Genomic DNA, 15,644 nt, shown 5'->3' with positions numbered 1-15,644 from the left:
AGCGAAGTTTAATTAGGAAAAAAAGGAAAAGCCTGTTCTCAGAAACATACTGCTGAAAACAGCGTGCCTTAGCCGAAAACAAACAAAAACGTTGTTTTGAGTAAGATCAAGTAAAATCAAAGTAACTCGCTGCAAACTGGTAGACAACCTTTCCTCCGGTGCAATAACACTGGAAACAGCCCAATTTTACTGCAAACAAACCAAAACATATTTTTCCTGCAATAAAGCTACACACAGCGTATTTAAACACAGAAACGGAAAACGCTTTTTTTTTGTGACAAAGGGCTCAAAGCAACTAAATTTAGTCGCCAGCAAACCAAAGCATTCTTTCGGTAATATAGAGCGTCAAAAGTGTAGTTTGGTAACGAACAAAGAGGAAAACGTTCTGCTCAGAAAGATGATGCTGAAAACAGCAGAACCTAGCCAAAAACAAGCAAAAACGTTGTTTTAAGTAAAATCACGTCAAAATCAGCGTCACTCGCTGCAGCCTTCCAAAACATCTTTTCCCGTTGCAATAACGCTGGAAACAGGGCAATTTTACAGAAAACAAGCGAATACATATTTGTAGTGCAATGAAGCTGAAAGCAGTGTATTTTAAAAATCAAAAAGCGAAAACGCTTTTTTGTGAGCTTTAACTCACAATCGCCCGGTTTAATTGCAAACAAATAAAAATATGTTTTCTATTCGATAATGCTCAAAACAGCGTAAGTCGGAAATTCCACTCAGATGCTACGAGGCTACACCAGTAATTGCTTAGGGTTCTGGTTAGGGTTAGGATTTGGGTCAGGGTTAGGGTTTGGTTTGGTTTGGTTTGGCTAACCCTACGTGCTTGTAGAATCTTTTTATGTGCAGATATACAGCTAGAACCGGGGACTGAACAACAGATAAGAACTAGAACCGATGGAGGTTACGAACAGAATTCCTTAAGCCCTAGAATCCTGGAGGGGTGAAAAGAAGTACAGGGGACTTCTAAGATAAGTATGGCTCGTTCCCTAGTAGTACCAGAGGCAGGAAAGACTCTTGTTCGAGTGGCCAGCTTCTCCGATAAAGTTCTCACCTTGCGATCACATCTCCCTGTTGCTCAATACCATACCGTCAGCGGTGTAAGTGGCAGTGCTACTCCTACCGAAATTGGCGGTAGTCCATCAGCACCTAACCATCCATGCTGCTTAGTTATAGACAGAAATATTGAGGATGATAAGCAGGAAAGTACAGAAAGAGAGAATAGAAGGGCAAAAGTTATCCAGCCAAGTTCAGATGGGCTTTCAGAGGGGCAGAAAAGGCAATTTTCCCCACTGATAGACCAATACGTGGGCATATTTGCAATTAACAATTCTGATTTAGGATAATTAGATCTTATGGAACACGACATTAACACTGGTCTGAGCATGCTTCCATTAAGCAGCTGCCTCGTCGCATACTACCGCACCAGAGGGAGATCATACATCAACAGCTGGACGAGCCGATAGCGAATGGTAGAGTTGAAGAGTCGCAGAGTCCCTGGAGCAGTCTGGTTGTTTTGGTAAGGAGACATGATGGAAGTTACCGTATGTGCATTGATTACCGCAAACTGAATTTGTGTACATCGAAAGATGCAATACTGTTAGCGAGGACCATTGATGTCTTGGAAGCGCTGGGTGGTGGCAAATGGTTTTCCCGTCTGGATTTGGCGTCTGGGTATCGGCAGATGCAAGTAAAAGAAGAAGACAGACCCAAAACAGCATTCTCGAGCCATCGTGGACAATTCCAATGGAGGGTTATGCCTTTTGGAGTCACGAGTGGGCCAGCTAGTTTTACCAGATTGATGAATCTAGCACTCAGTGAACTGACTTCGACACAGTGTCTTGCGTATTTGGATGCTATTATTATCTGGGCCCCTTCCCTCGAGGAACATCTGCATCGCCTAAGGCTATTATTTGACAGTATACGAACTGCTGCTCTTAAGCTGAAGCCAACTTAGTGTCGGTTTCTAAAGAGAGAAGTTTCGTTCGCAGGGCATGTTGTCTCCAGATGGCATCCAAACTGACCCTGACAAGGTCGAGACTGTTAGAACTTGGCCAACCCCAGTAGACAACAAAGAGCTCCAAAGCTTTATTGGTCTTGCCATTACTATAGGCGGTTTATTTCCGGATTCTCGATCGTCGCAGATTCACTCTACGAACTGTCAAGGAAGGGTGTATCTTTCCAATGGCAGATGGAACAAGAAAGTGCCTTCAATGAACTGAAACATCGCTTGACCATTGCAAAATATGACCGTCTCGGCATATCCCGATTTTAGTCCTGATGCAGGATTATTTGTACGTGACAAAGATGCCAGCCAACCCCTGGGCATCGGCGCTGTTTTATCTCGATTGCAACTCAATGACACTGAGCATGTGATAGCTTACGGGAGTCGTTCTTTGAATGAGCAGGAAAAGAACTATTGCGGCACTCGATTAGAGATGCTAGCTCTGGTAAACTATATGGACCATTTTCGCTATTACTTGATGGGACAAAAAGATCGCCTGAGGACTGATAATCACTCATTAGTCTGGCTAATGTCTTTTAAAGAGCCTCAGGGGCAAGTGGCCCGTTGGTTAGGGTGCATACAGTATGATTCTGAGATATAATGTCACCCGGGGAGGTTACACAACAATGCAGACGCCTTGACTATCTAGAAGGCCCAGACGACAATATGGGAATTGTCCATCGTGTACTCCAACAGGATTATCCCAAGTTACGGTTGTTACTAGAGACCTTCCGGTCGGTGAAACCCTAAGTGAGGTGAGGAAGTGTTGGTACCCACAAGTGGTTGCACAGGCTTAAAGAGATGATCCATATATCAGCGTGGTACTTTGTCGTTTGTTGAAAGAGTGGAGGAAACCAGCTGTTGAGGAACTTCACGTCAATGCACTTTGCTGCTAGTGATGTCTGGGCCCAGTTTGAACTGTTGTTGCTACAACAGAGGGGTTCTCTATATAACGTCAGCTGCCCACACTACTCAAGCTAAACTGAGGATGGTTGTACCGAAACAGTTAGTGGAGCAGGCCCTTAGAATAATGATTTTGGATGTATGAAAATCATATATGGGCACTGCGGTGAAGAGACGAATATACTGTATTTCTTGACCAATAAGCCGAGACCCCAAAAGCTAGAGCCCTTTTAACAGACTTCTGTTGTCCAAAAGAAAAAGCAGAACCATCAGCTATAAGGCGAGAGCAAAATTCTTGATTGTCACAGGCCATTTGAGTAAACGAACCTTACGGAAAACATTAGCAAATGGCTGATATGATAGAACAACAGAAATACACATGGAAGTTTCTACAGTAACTTTATAGCCATCCTTTCGTCTTTTAAAAGCTAGAAGCTCAGTAGGTTCTGTCGTGTCGGTCATTGTTAAAACTGTCTCTGTTTTGATCCTACTTTTCGACATAGAAAAGTTTGTCAGACAAAATTATTCACCAAAGAAGAAATAATTCTTTGCCAGCTTCAATAATGACCGGGGATTAATTTTAAATGATAGAACAAAGGATTATGCTGACAGAAATACCGGAGGTCCAGCAAACTCGTTACATGAGGTCACACAACTCGGGTAATCTTCAGGGTAAAAATTTGCATATTTGAGCGGTCCAACGAAAAAACTCATTTCTCACAACTAATATATATTTTCACAAAAAAAATCACACCACAAGTATCAGGATATATTGGGCTACAAAATATGAGAGTAGGAGAGAAAACAAATTTTGGGGGGCTCGCTGCTGTTTGTCTGATGCATGTTGACATTAGCTCTTGAGGTCATTTAGCTTCTTCTCAGTGACATAAGGACCAAAAAAATCTACAATTAAGTTTTTCTCTAGGCACTGGCAACAATGCAAGACCCTTTTCTCCTGATTTGAAGTCACGTTCTACAGCATCTACATCATACTTCTCTTTCAAAGACATCTCGAAAGAACTAAGATTAGCTTTAGCTAACTCACAAGCTCTAAAACGCTTACTGCAAAAATCTCAATCATACTGCAAGAGATTCGTACACTCAGTGCTGCTAGATAATAACTTCTTTTTAAGCAGTTTAAGAGGTCCTCTCACAGTGTACTCAAATACAAGCTCGAATGGACTGAATCCTAGGGACTCCTGTACTGACTCAGCTGCAGCAGACAGTCGTAGATGGCTACCCTCGTCCCGATCTTCCTCTCTTTCGAAACAGTTGGTCCTCATCATGTTCTTCAGTGTTTGGTGCCATCTTTCGAGAGCTCTTTGACTTTGAGGGTGACATGCGGTTGACATATACTGTGTGACTCCAAGCTCGTGCATGACGTGTTGAAATATGCCACACAACATTGGAACCTTGGTCAGACTGGATAGAACTCGGGAGACCTACCGGTGTAAAGAGCTTGGTTAAAGCTCTGACTATGACCTTTGCACTGATATTTCTCAAGGGCACGGCTTCAGGGAATCTACTGGATGCACACATGATGGTCATCAAATACTGGTGTCCAGACCTCTTCTTATGTAGTGGCTCTAAACAATGAACAATGATTCTTCTGCTGGATGGCTCTTGAAGGGCTGGTAGTGGCTGTAGCGGTACCTTTCGAACGATCTGATTCGGTTTCTCAGCCATCTAACAAGTGTGAAACGACTTGCAGTATTGCGCCACAACTTTTCTTAGACTGAGCCGGTAGAAATGGTCTAAGAACCTCTGGCAGGTTTTGTTGACACCCAGGTGGCCAGGCAAGGGGGTCTCATCCGCTGTGCTTAAAACGTCCGATCTGTAGGTCTTTGGGACAATTATCTGGTACTGGACAGCCCACTCCTCTTCTGTGGGAACATCGGGTGGTCTTCACATTTTCATTCGCACCCCATTCTTCGTAAAGTAACAGTTGGGGTTCTGAGATACTTCGCTTTCACTAACACTTCTTGAAAATATAGGTGAGACTTCCGGGTCTCCGTGTTGTTCTGCAATGAGTTGAGAAGTTGACATCTTTTCGACCTGTTCCATTAAACTTTTCTCAGAAAGTACTTATACTGGCTGAGAGAGCATTGAAAGTCTCGTAGCAGCAAGCGACCGACGTAGAGTCCCCTGGAAGTGCCAATGCTGTGTTCCCTTAGAAGCCCAAAACAGCTCGTTGTTTTGACTGTGGAGAAAGTTGGCCACACGATGCCAAGGCTGGGTGTCCTGCTTGGAATCAAAAGTGCAGCTCCTGCCAAAAATATTGGCATTATACGCAGTATTGTCGAGGTTCTAAGAAACGTCAGTCTTAGGAGAGAGGCGGAACACATCGAAAAGGAAACAGGAATCAGGGATGTCAAAATTCCAAGCCCCAATGATCCGTTAACCGAGTGAACAAAGAGTCAAAGCCACACTCACCACCGTCGAGTTAAGATGATGAATGCACGTTCACGTTAAATTTTCCAACAAAGGGTAGTGCTCCATTTGTGTCAATGGAAGTCAATGGGTGTCATGTGCTAGTTCTTAGTGGACTCTGAGGCAAGCGTAAACATCGTGAGATATGATGTGTCAAAATGTTTGACCGTGGACTAAAAACTTGTGATACAAAAGTGTATGCTTTTAACTTATCTATGCTAGTGGAATCTAAGTGTTGTTCAGTTGACTCTAAATTTCTCCTGGTAGATGGCAAAACATCTTGAATATAAAACTGTTACAGACCTCGCAGCACTACAAGTTGTAAATGCTGTGTCTGTGGAATGGAATGCGTTGCAAAATTACCCAAGTCTTATGGGAAAGATGAAGAATGCTGAGGTGAGCGATGTCTGTCAGGCATGACCAAATATGTGGCTTCTTTCATACGTGGTTATGCAGACATTGTAGTTCCATTGCACAACCTCACCCATAAGAGTGTTGAATTCAAATGGAAAGATGTTCACCGAGAAGCGTTAGAGCGACTCAAGTGTAACCTCACATCGGATGAACTAATGGCATCCTTTGACCCCAACAAGAAATCCATCCTGGTTGTGGATGCTAGTTCTATTGGATTAGGTGACATGTTAATTCAACGTGGCAAAGTCATCTCTTATGCCAGCAGAGCCCTTTAGAGTGTGGAAAGGTGCTACTCTCAAATGGAGCACGAGGCGTTGGCAATCGCTTGGAGTTGTCATCACTTCCTTATGTAGCTCCTCGGAAGTCACTTAAAAGTCGTGACAGATCATAAGTCATTGCTAGCCATCTTCAACAGCCCTATTTTCCGAGCCTCAGCTAGGATTGAGAACTGGCGTGGAAACTAGCGTCCTTCAATTTCAAAGTGAGAGGCGACCAAATCTATGTGTTTATATCGTAACGCACCATCAGGGTGATACAAAGTGCCATCTCATCACAGAGTCTGCAGAGCAGTATGTCAACTTCATGATGTCTCAAGCGACATTTAGGGTTCGAAGTAAAGAGATCAGTGAAGCAACCAAAAAAGATGTCCCTCTTCAAGAACTAATCCACTTCATCTCAACTAGCCAGTAGAATAGCCTGAAACCAGGAGAAGGAGTCAACCCAAACACCCTAAGATATTTGCCAACGTGGACAGCGAGCTGACTTCTGTGGATGGTAACCTTGCGCTTCGTGGAAGCCGCACAGTAATGCCAGATGCACTTAAGAAACGAGCGATCGAATTGGCCCATAAAGGCCATCAAGGGCTGGTAAAGACTAGTAGCCTGTCGTGCTTAAAGGTCTGCTTTCCAAGAACGGACAGCCTTGTTGATTCCATCGTGAAATGTTATGTCCCCTGTCAGGTTGCAACACCTATGCCTTCCTGTGAACCTCTGCCATGACATCCCTTGCCCAATGGTCCCTAGAAAAAAAGAAAGCTTTGACTTTTGTGAAGTTACTGGACACCAAGATCTCCTGAAACTGAGATGGTCCACTCTACATCTGCCAGAGCGGTGATTCTTTGACTCAACCAGAAATTTTCTACCTATGATGTAACCTAAGTGGTAAAGTCTGATAATGGTCCCCCCTTTCATGGTGGCGAGTTCGCACAATTTGCTAAATATCTTGGCTTCAAGCACCGAAAGGTGTATCCTATGTGGCCTGAGGCTAACAGGGAAGTGAAACGCTTTACCTTTGGAAAGGTACTACGCACCACTACTCACTAGAAGCAATATATGAATCAGTTCCTACGCTATTATCGTGCTACTCCCCATTGTACGATGGGCGTTGCCCCTGCTACAACCCTGTTGAGAGACCAGTTAGAACCAAGCCACCCATCTTTGTTTTTGAGCCAAGTGGCGAAAGTCATTACCTGCAACCATGCGCCACAGAGGTGCTAAGCAGCAACTCAGGATCAAGAGCCAAGCTGACTCTAGGAGATCTGTCAAAGATTGTGACATTCAGGTTGGGAAAAAAGGGAGAAAAGCTGTCAATGCGGTACCATCCGGCCTCGTTGACTGTCTCTAGGAAGCATTACAGCATTATAAAAGTAGATAGTGCTGACCGACGAGCGACACATAATTAATCTCACTTAAGGAAGCTTCTGGCTAACGACTCCGTCACACTCAAAACTAGTCGAGCACTTAAGGGAGAGGCAATTGACCTGAACACTGAGAGCAGCCCTCCTTCCTGCATTCCAGTCTCAGTTCAGTAGTCTACAGGCTCACCAGTGGACTCCAGTGGAAGTGCTGACATCCTTACTGAACCTGTGCTTCGAAGATCTGCACATGTGTCTGTGCCCCCAAAGAGACTCTCCAAGAGATTCGATTAATGATGATTCACTGATTTAAACTGATTTTGAACATTTATTTGATGAATATTCTTTAGAATGATTTCAAAGTGACTCAAGCATTGATTTATGGATGTCGTTTGAGAATTATCAACTTTGAATTATAAGAACATTTAGTATTTAAGCATTCAGTGATTAGGGACTTTGCACAGGACTATGTTTCCCCACGTTTAAGTCTATTTTGCCTAGTCTTGTTCTGTCACAAAATATTTGTTTCTGTTTCTTATTTCACGCCACTTATTTCTTTAATTGTGCGATTCTTCTTAATTGTAGGAGGAGAGGAGCGTAATTTTAAGCGTTACACAGTGGCGTGACACGCCTTGTGATATCTAGTCACGCATGCTGGGCATCTTTGTAGTTCCCAATGATTTTTCGACCAGAGGCTTTTCCCGCTTAAGGTGTGAGGTCTAGAGCAATTGGATACCGCATCAACAACAGTATTATATTCTGAGACCTCACCAGTCCATCCGCTGGAAATTTTCGTTGTCTATTTAGTCCAGCACAGGGACCAAATAAACATACAACATACCTGTTGTTTGGTAACTTCGAGTTGAACTAACAGTCTTCGTTGGTGCGCCTCAGACCTACTAGGGGGAATGAACGTTATGCGGTCATCGGGGAATTGACGAAACTTTTCGTTCTTTGCAAAAGCATTCGGCCAGATTCCACATTAACTTTTTTAGATGTAATTATCTACATTGATGAGAGAAATGATAGCACCACTGTAGAATGCATGCTGCCAAATTTTTTCGGAGCCAAAACTTCTCATGAAAGCTAGTTTGACCATTTAATATATTTTAACCAGTTGAGATTGCTTGTGCAGTGTTGTGAAATTTATTGTTTTCATATGTTTGACTATTTAAAAGATAAAACCGATTAAACTAGTTTGACCTTTTTGACTATTTGAACCAATTAAACTGGAATTTGGCAGCCTGTGCAATTGAACCTATGAGGGTAATTGAGAATTTTGTCCAGTTTAGCTAGTTCGGCTAACTTAAGAAATTAAGATAGAATGTTTAATTTGTGCAGTTTTGCTGTTTAAGCTAGTTTGAGGCAATTAAGTTAGATTGTGCAGTTTGTGAACTTGGACCTCTTAAAGAAGTCGAGCATTTTGTCCAGTTAAACCTTTTAAGCTAGTTTGAGCATTTTTGACGTACTTTAACCAGTTAAGAGAGATTCTGCAAGTTGTGTAGTTCAGCTGTTTTCCGTGGTTTGACCATTTTGTTATATACTTTTAGGCAATTCACCTTCTTTCTGCAGTTTTTGCTAGTCATTAATCGAAGCTAGTTTGAGCATTTGGAGTATTTCAACAATTTGAGAAAGATTGAGCAATTTGTGCAGTTGAACTGTTTCCGTCACTTTGACCATTTAAAAATAGAACTAATTAAACTAGTTTGACTATTTTTACTATTTACACAAATTAAGCTAGATTATGCAGTTTGTGCAGTTGAATCTATTAAGCTAGTTATGCACTCGAACAGCTGCAACGAATTCAGACAGATTTTGTAATTTTACAAGTTTCGCTGTTTTTGTTTGTTTCATTATTTAAGCAGTTGATCCAGTCGAGCTAGATTGTGCAGTTTGGATTGTTAAAACATTTATGCTTGTTATGCACTTTGTCTAGTTGAACCATTTAAGCTAGGTTGAGCATTTGAACATCTTTAACTAGTTAAGATGGATTGTGCAATCTACGCTGTTAAACGTTTTTTGCTAGTGTGACTATTTTACCATTTGAAACAATCAAGGAAGTATGATTCTTTTAACTAGCTAAACCAATTGCGTTATTTAATGCAATTAAACCATTTAAACCTCTCATGTATTTTGTCCAGTTCACTCACTTCAGTTCCTTTGACCATTTGAACTGCGTCATCCTCACATACATCGTGCAATTTGTGTATTTACACTATTTTAGCCCCTTCGCCTTTCCAACTAGTTGACCAATTAAGCTAGTCTGACTACTATCACTACTTGAACCAATACATCTAAATCGTCTAGTTTGTGCATTTAAACCATTTAAGCTAGTTTTGCATTTGTGCGTTTGACGTAACGAAGGTAGTTTTACCATTTGAACTTCTTCAACCAGTTATTTGTTCAGCTAAGTTGGTTCGACTGGATAAATACGGAAACTAGAGAAGACAGTAAACTAAAAAAATTGCACAATTTATCTTGGTTTGTCGAGGTAGTTAAAATGTTCAAACTAGCTTAAATGGTTCAACTGGATATAACGCATAACTAGCTTCAATACTTCAAGTACACAAGCTGCCCAATCTAGTTTAATTGGTGTAAGTAGTTAAAATGGTCAGACTAGCTTCAATGAATCAACTGAACAATTTAGCTAAATTTGGCTGAATTAGTTATAATAGTCAAATTTACTTAACTAGTTGAACTGGTTAAATAGTCAACCAGCGAAGCTAGTTTAACTGCAAAAATGGACAATCTTTCTTAATTCCTTGTAGAAGTGAAAATGGCTGAACTAGCCTACTAGGTTAAATTGCATATGGAACACAATCCAGCCTAAACGGTTCAACTGATTAAATAGTTAAGTTAGCAAAGACCTCCACAAGTTGCACAATCCATCTTCATTGCTTGAAGTAGTTCAGCTAGTTTGAAAACTAGTTGAACCATTTCGGCTTAGTTGAGACAATTAAACCAATTGAATCAATTTAGCTATTGTGTCAATTTTGTCTAGTTCAACAGTTTTAGCAAGTGTAACTATTTAAGTCTCAAATCGTTTCAGTGCGTTACAGCTGAGCACAGGTAATTCAGCAACAAAAAGCAAAAATGTCATTTTCCCTGAGATAAGGCTCAAAACAAGCTAATTTAGCTGCAAGCAAGGCAAAACCTTTTCGGTACACCAAACAACGTTTTGAGTGAGATAAAACTGAAATTAACGTGATTAGCTGCAACCCACCAAAATTTTTTTTGTGGTGCAATTAAGCTGAAAACATCGTGATACGGCTGGATTGTTCAGCTTGTGCTTGAGCGTTTGAACTACCTCAACCATTTAAGATAGATTGTGTAACGTGTGTGGTTTTACTGGTTTTGTTTCTTTGACTTTTTAACCAGTTGAAGCAATTATTGCACCGTTTAATCAATTGACATTCATAAAAAATTTGTACGGTTAAAGAGTTTAAGGTCATCTCATCATTTTTCTACGTGAACAAATTTAGATTGCAATTGGCGCTGTTTTGCTGTCTTCGCTAGTTAGATTATTGAACCACTTCAACCAATTAAGGTTGTACAGTTTTTGCAGTTGATTTCTTTACAATTTGAAGTACTTACACCACTTTTGAGAGCTTCGGTAATTTTATTTAAGTTTAACTGTTTTTTTCAGGTTGCATATTTAACAATTTGAAACTTCTTAGCTAGTTGTGGATTTTATCCAGTTAAGCCATTGAAGCTAGTATGACCATTAGCTCTCTTGCAACCAATTAAGATAGATTGCCCTATTTGTGCAGTATGACTGTCCTCGTTAGTTTAATTATTCAACAAGTTAAACCATTTTAGCTAGGCATGCATTTTGTCCGATTTAACTTTTTAAATTACTTTGATCAATTAAACTGTTTCATCCACTTAAGATACATCGTGGAATTTGTGCATTTAAACTATTTTGCCACTTTGCCTCGGTAACTAGTTAACCAATTCAGCTAGTTTTACTATTTTCACCGTTTGAACCAATACAGCTAAATCGTGCAGTGTGTGCAGTAAAACCATTTAAGCTAGTTTTGCATTTTGGCCATTTGAAGCATTGAAGGTAGTCTCATCATTCGAAGTGGTTCAGCCAAATGCTTTAGAAGAATTGGTTCGAGTGGATTAATCGGGAAACAAGGGAAGACATTAAACTGCAAAAATTACACAATTTATCTCAGTTACTCGGGTAGTTAAAACGATCGAACTGGCTTAAATGGTTGAACTGGAGATAACGCATAGCTAGCTTAAATACATCAACAACTCAAACTGCGAAATCTAATTCAGTTGGTACAAGTAGTTAAAATGGTCAAACTGAACTATTTAGCTAAATTGGCTCACCTACTTAAAACGGTCAAATTTACTTAATTACAAAGAAGCAAAAAGACGTTATGGGTATGTTAAAGCTAAGCACATGGTTATTTAGCAACCAAAAGCAAAAATGTTGTTTTGCGTGAGATAAGCCGCAAAAAACCCAAATTAGGCTGCAAACAGAGGAACACGTTTTCGGTACACAGAAACAACGTTTTGAGTGAGGTGAGGCTGAAATTAACGTTATCAGCTGCAACCAACCAGAAACATTTTTTGCAGTACTGTTGCGATAAAAACAGCGTGATTCGGTGGGAAAGAAGCGGAAAAATGCTGACGATGCAATAAAGTGCACAAATTCCGAAATTCTTCTTGATTGGTTGAAGTACTTCAGAATAGTGAAACCAGCTTATCATAATAGCTTAAATAGTTTAGCCACGCAAAACGCCTAAGTTTTAAATAGTGCGATTGAAAAATCTGGAAATTTTAGGCTAAGTTGGTTGAAGTTAAACTGGCAAATTTATCTTAATGGGTTCCACTTGGTAAGTAGTTAAATTAGCGAACACAGTTAAGCTCAAAAGTTGCCCAAACTATCTTAATTGCTTGAAGTAGTTGAAATAGTCAAACTATTTTCAGTTGTCCAACTACAAAAACTGCACGATCCAGCTGTATTGGTGAGAGTAGTGTTGGGTTTAGGAGAAATTATGCCCCTAAGTCTTAATACCTCGGTTTTCGAGCGTCTCTAACGTTGTGGCTATTCTTAATTCTCTTGATGAGTTCCGTAAAACCTTAAATGTGAGGAAAAACAGCAAAATCAGTCGCTGGTTCCTTCTGATCAGGAGTGTTTCTAGTTCAAACTGGTTTCTAGCAGTTACAGAGAATAGCTATTTAACTTTAAGAAAAATATCCTTGCTCCTCAGCCTTCGAATCAAGTAAAGATGGTAGACAGTCAGCCCTGCTGAGTAACGTTTTAGTCCAGTTGCAATAAATTCCCCTTTGTTCATCAGTTCAAACGTTTGCATCTCCGACTTGGACTCCGACTCTTATGAGTAATTACACAAACCCACTTTCGAAGGTACGAAAAAGTTCTTCTTCTTCTTGCTATTATTATTGTTATTATTTATTAATACTATTTTTTTTTATTATTATGTGGCAGTGTATACTTAAGTATGCCTAGGCATGATTACGTTAAGTCGGGCAGGCTAGCTGTGACCGAGAAAACAAAACCTATAACTATATATTTACACATCTAAAACTATATATCTAATTTGTTTATATTCATTAAAAAATTAGTGTCCATAACTGTTCGCTTTTGTCCATCAAAAAAACAAAACAAAACAAAAAAAAAACAAAAAATAAAATTTTTGAAATTCTTAAAATATTAAAAGATATAAAAAAATGTTTATATTAAAGTAATTAGCTAATAAGACTTTTCATAAGGATATTATAAAACTTGATTAATATTATGTGTTTTTCTAAGGATTTATTTGTTGAAATGAACTATTATGAAAGTACTTTAAATGATCTGGTAATGTTCAGTGCACTTGATATTACTGCCTTTTGCATGTTAAATAAGGTCTTGTCAGCTTTTGTCTTGCCAAGAAGTAGTATAACTTTCTCTCTCGTTTCTGACGAATATCCTCCTAAAACGTCTATAATGATGTTATATTGCTTGATGGTGTAGCCCTTGTGCTGTTGTTTGAGTTCCCATCTTAAGGGTGCATATTTGGTGGTCTTTTCTTGATTCTTCTGCTTCCTATTTTCTATCCAGGGGCAACTCATCTCTATGATCTTTACTGTTTCTGTCTCCTTTTCAACTATCCTGACATCTATTCGGTTGGCTCTTACTTCCGTATTTCCTGCAAATACTGGTTCATCCCAGAATGAGCTTGCTTTGGTGTTGTGGTACTCAGGTTTCGGTGTTGTTGGTGAGTACCATGGTGGGACGCTTTCAATAAGATCAAGGTCATCAAGAAGCTCAAAGAATAAAATTTTAAGAGCTCCATTATGCCTTGCTACATACTTGGTTTGTGCAAGCGCACTACATCCAGCAATTACATGTGCTACACTTTCTGGGCTTTCGTGGCACATTCGGCACATCGCATCGCTTGTGGTGTCTGTTCGTGTCTTGTTCTGGTTGTACAACTTTGTTGGTACTAGTTGTTGGTACAGTTCAAATAGCCCTGCTATGGTGTTTGTGGGGGCTAGTTGCCATCTGTATAAGCAGCTAAAGCAATCCACGAGATCTGTATCTATCCACCGGGTCTGTATTAACTTTCCTTGCCACTTTTGGTCTTTGATTGTATCTATCCGCTTGGCATTCATACTGTTTTGCATTACTTTTCCGACCTTCTCACTTGAGATGTCTTCATTAGAGTCAGTAGTAGTTACTACTGCACCAGGAGAGAGACTCAACTCCAAACCCATCTCTTCTGCATATTTCTTCGGTTACCGGTCACCTCGCCACTAGGGAGACTCGCCACCAGCGAACTCGCCACCAAGGAACGATCTCGCCACCAACGTACTCGCCACCAAGCGAAGTCTTCTCGCCACCAACCATCAATAAAGAGATAAACTAGAATAAAGTAGTCGAGGAGAGTAGGATGTTCGAACGAGCACAATTCAAATCGGCCGATAGGTTTGTGCGCTTGTCTGTATTTAAATTATGACCTTCAGCGACGTGTTAGATGTGTTCCGTTCCTAACTCATTGAAATCAAAACGTATCGCGTTTGTCTTTTGCACGTAAGCAAGGAGAAATTGCAAAACTCGATGCGAGGAATAAAAACTTACTTCGGTTTCGAACGTGCTATCGACAACATACATTTACAAAGTTTGAGTACAGACAAGCGAACAAACTTATCGGTTTCGAACGTGCTTTCGACAACATACGTTTATAAAGTTTGAGTACAGACTTATCAGCCGAACATCCTACTGTCCTCGACTAATCTCTTTATTGGTGGTTGGTGGCGAGAAGACTTCGCTTGGTGGCGAGATCGTTCCTTGGTGGCGAGTTCGCTGGTGGCGAGGTGACTGGATACCATTTCTTCGCATCTTTTACAATACTGCGTCGGCCATTTCTTTCACACTTCTCATCAAGTTGTCGTACAAGTTCCATTGTGCTGTCTTGGTTGGTATACAAATTAACAGCAGTTTTCACTTTAGTCATCTTGTATTGGGTCTCTACTGACTTGAGCCCTCTCCCGCCCATCTTCCTCAGTAGATAATAAAGATCAGTTGATGTTGCTGGATGACTTCCACCGTTGTCTTTGATGATTTTTCGGCTCTCTCTATCGATCTGTTTCAGCGCATTTATCTGCCATGTCTGCGTCCACATGGGGTATGAGAGGGCAGGTAAGGCGTATTGGTTGGTTGCTGTTACTTTGTGGAAATCTGACAAAGGGCTCGACCAGATGACCGATAATCTCTGTTGGTAGGTCTTAGATGTTGTTTCTAGTACCTTACTATCTTCTTGCTGTGTGTTTTCTAGGATGCCTAGAAAAATGTAGGTCTCTCCGTCTTTCAGTTTTGTTATGCTCTGTCGGTCATTGTGATTGGTACTATCCAGTACGCCTTCCTTCATGTGTTCGATTGAGCATTTCTTTTCATTCCAAATTAGACCGATATCTTCCATGGCTGTTTTCGTGACTTTGAGTTCAAGTTCCGCTTTTGCAATTGAAATGTTCCTTCTTAATTCTGTGGCTCTTGAAATGTACGCATCTTTCAGCTTTTGACTCTGTGTTTTCCGTTCTTTTTGTCCTTTAGCTCCAGCCGGTTTCTTCCATTTTTTGTAGAACAAAAAAGCCACGACGACCGCATACAATATGCAATTAATCATCCATAAATATTCAAATGGATTTCTATTTGGGTTGATGGAATGTTGCTGTTGTTCCCGGTTGACGATTTCGTTAACAGCTAAGTTGATGTTGTTTATATCTGCTTGAGTAGGT

At 40.5% G+C, this 15,644-nt stretch overlaps 1 protein-coding gene across 1 annotated transcript; it reads right to left on the bottom strand.

Annotated features, from left to right (window-relative positions):
* Window positions 1–12,255: 12,255 nt before the first annotated feature.
* Window positions 12,256–14,715, bottom strand: LOC149048572 (uncharacterized). Its single transcript, XM_089199137.1, has one exon. It carries the CDS (start codon window positions 14,121–14,123, stop codon window positions 13,200–13,202), a length of 924 nt encoding a protein of 307 aa, XP_089055263.1. The 5' UTR covers window positions 14,124–14,715; the 3' UTR covers window positions 12,256–13,199.
* Window positions 14,716–15,644: the final 929 nt, after the last annotated feature.

Source organism: Pocillopora damicornis, chromosome 3 (genome assembly GCF_964200805.1).
Source record: "Pocillopora damicornis chromosome 3, jaPocDami1.2, whole genome shotgun sequence".
NCBI lineage: Eukaryota > Metazoa > Cnidaria > Anthozoa > Scleractinia > Pocilloporidae > Pocillopora > Pocillopora damicornis.
This window is presented reverse-complemented; position numbering and strand designations above follow the sequence as displayed.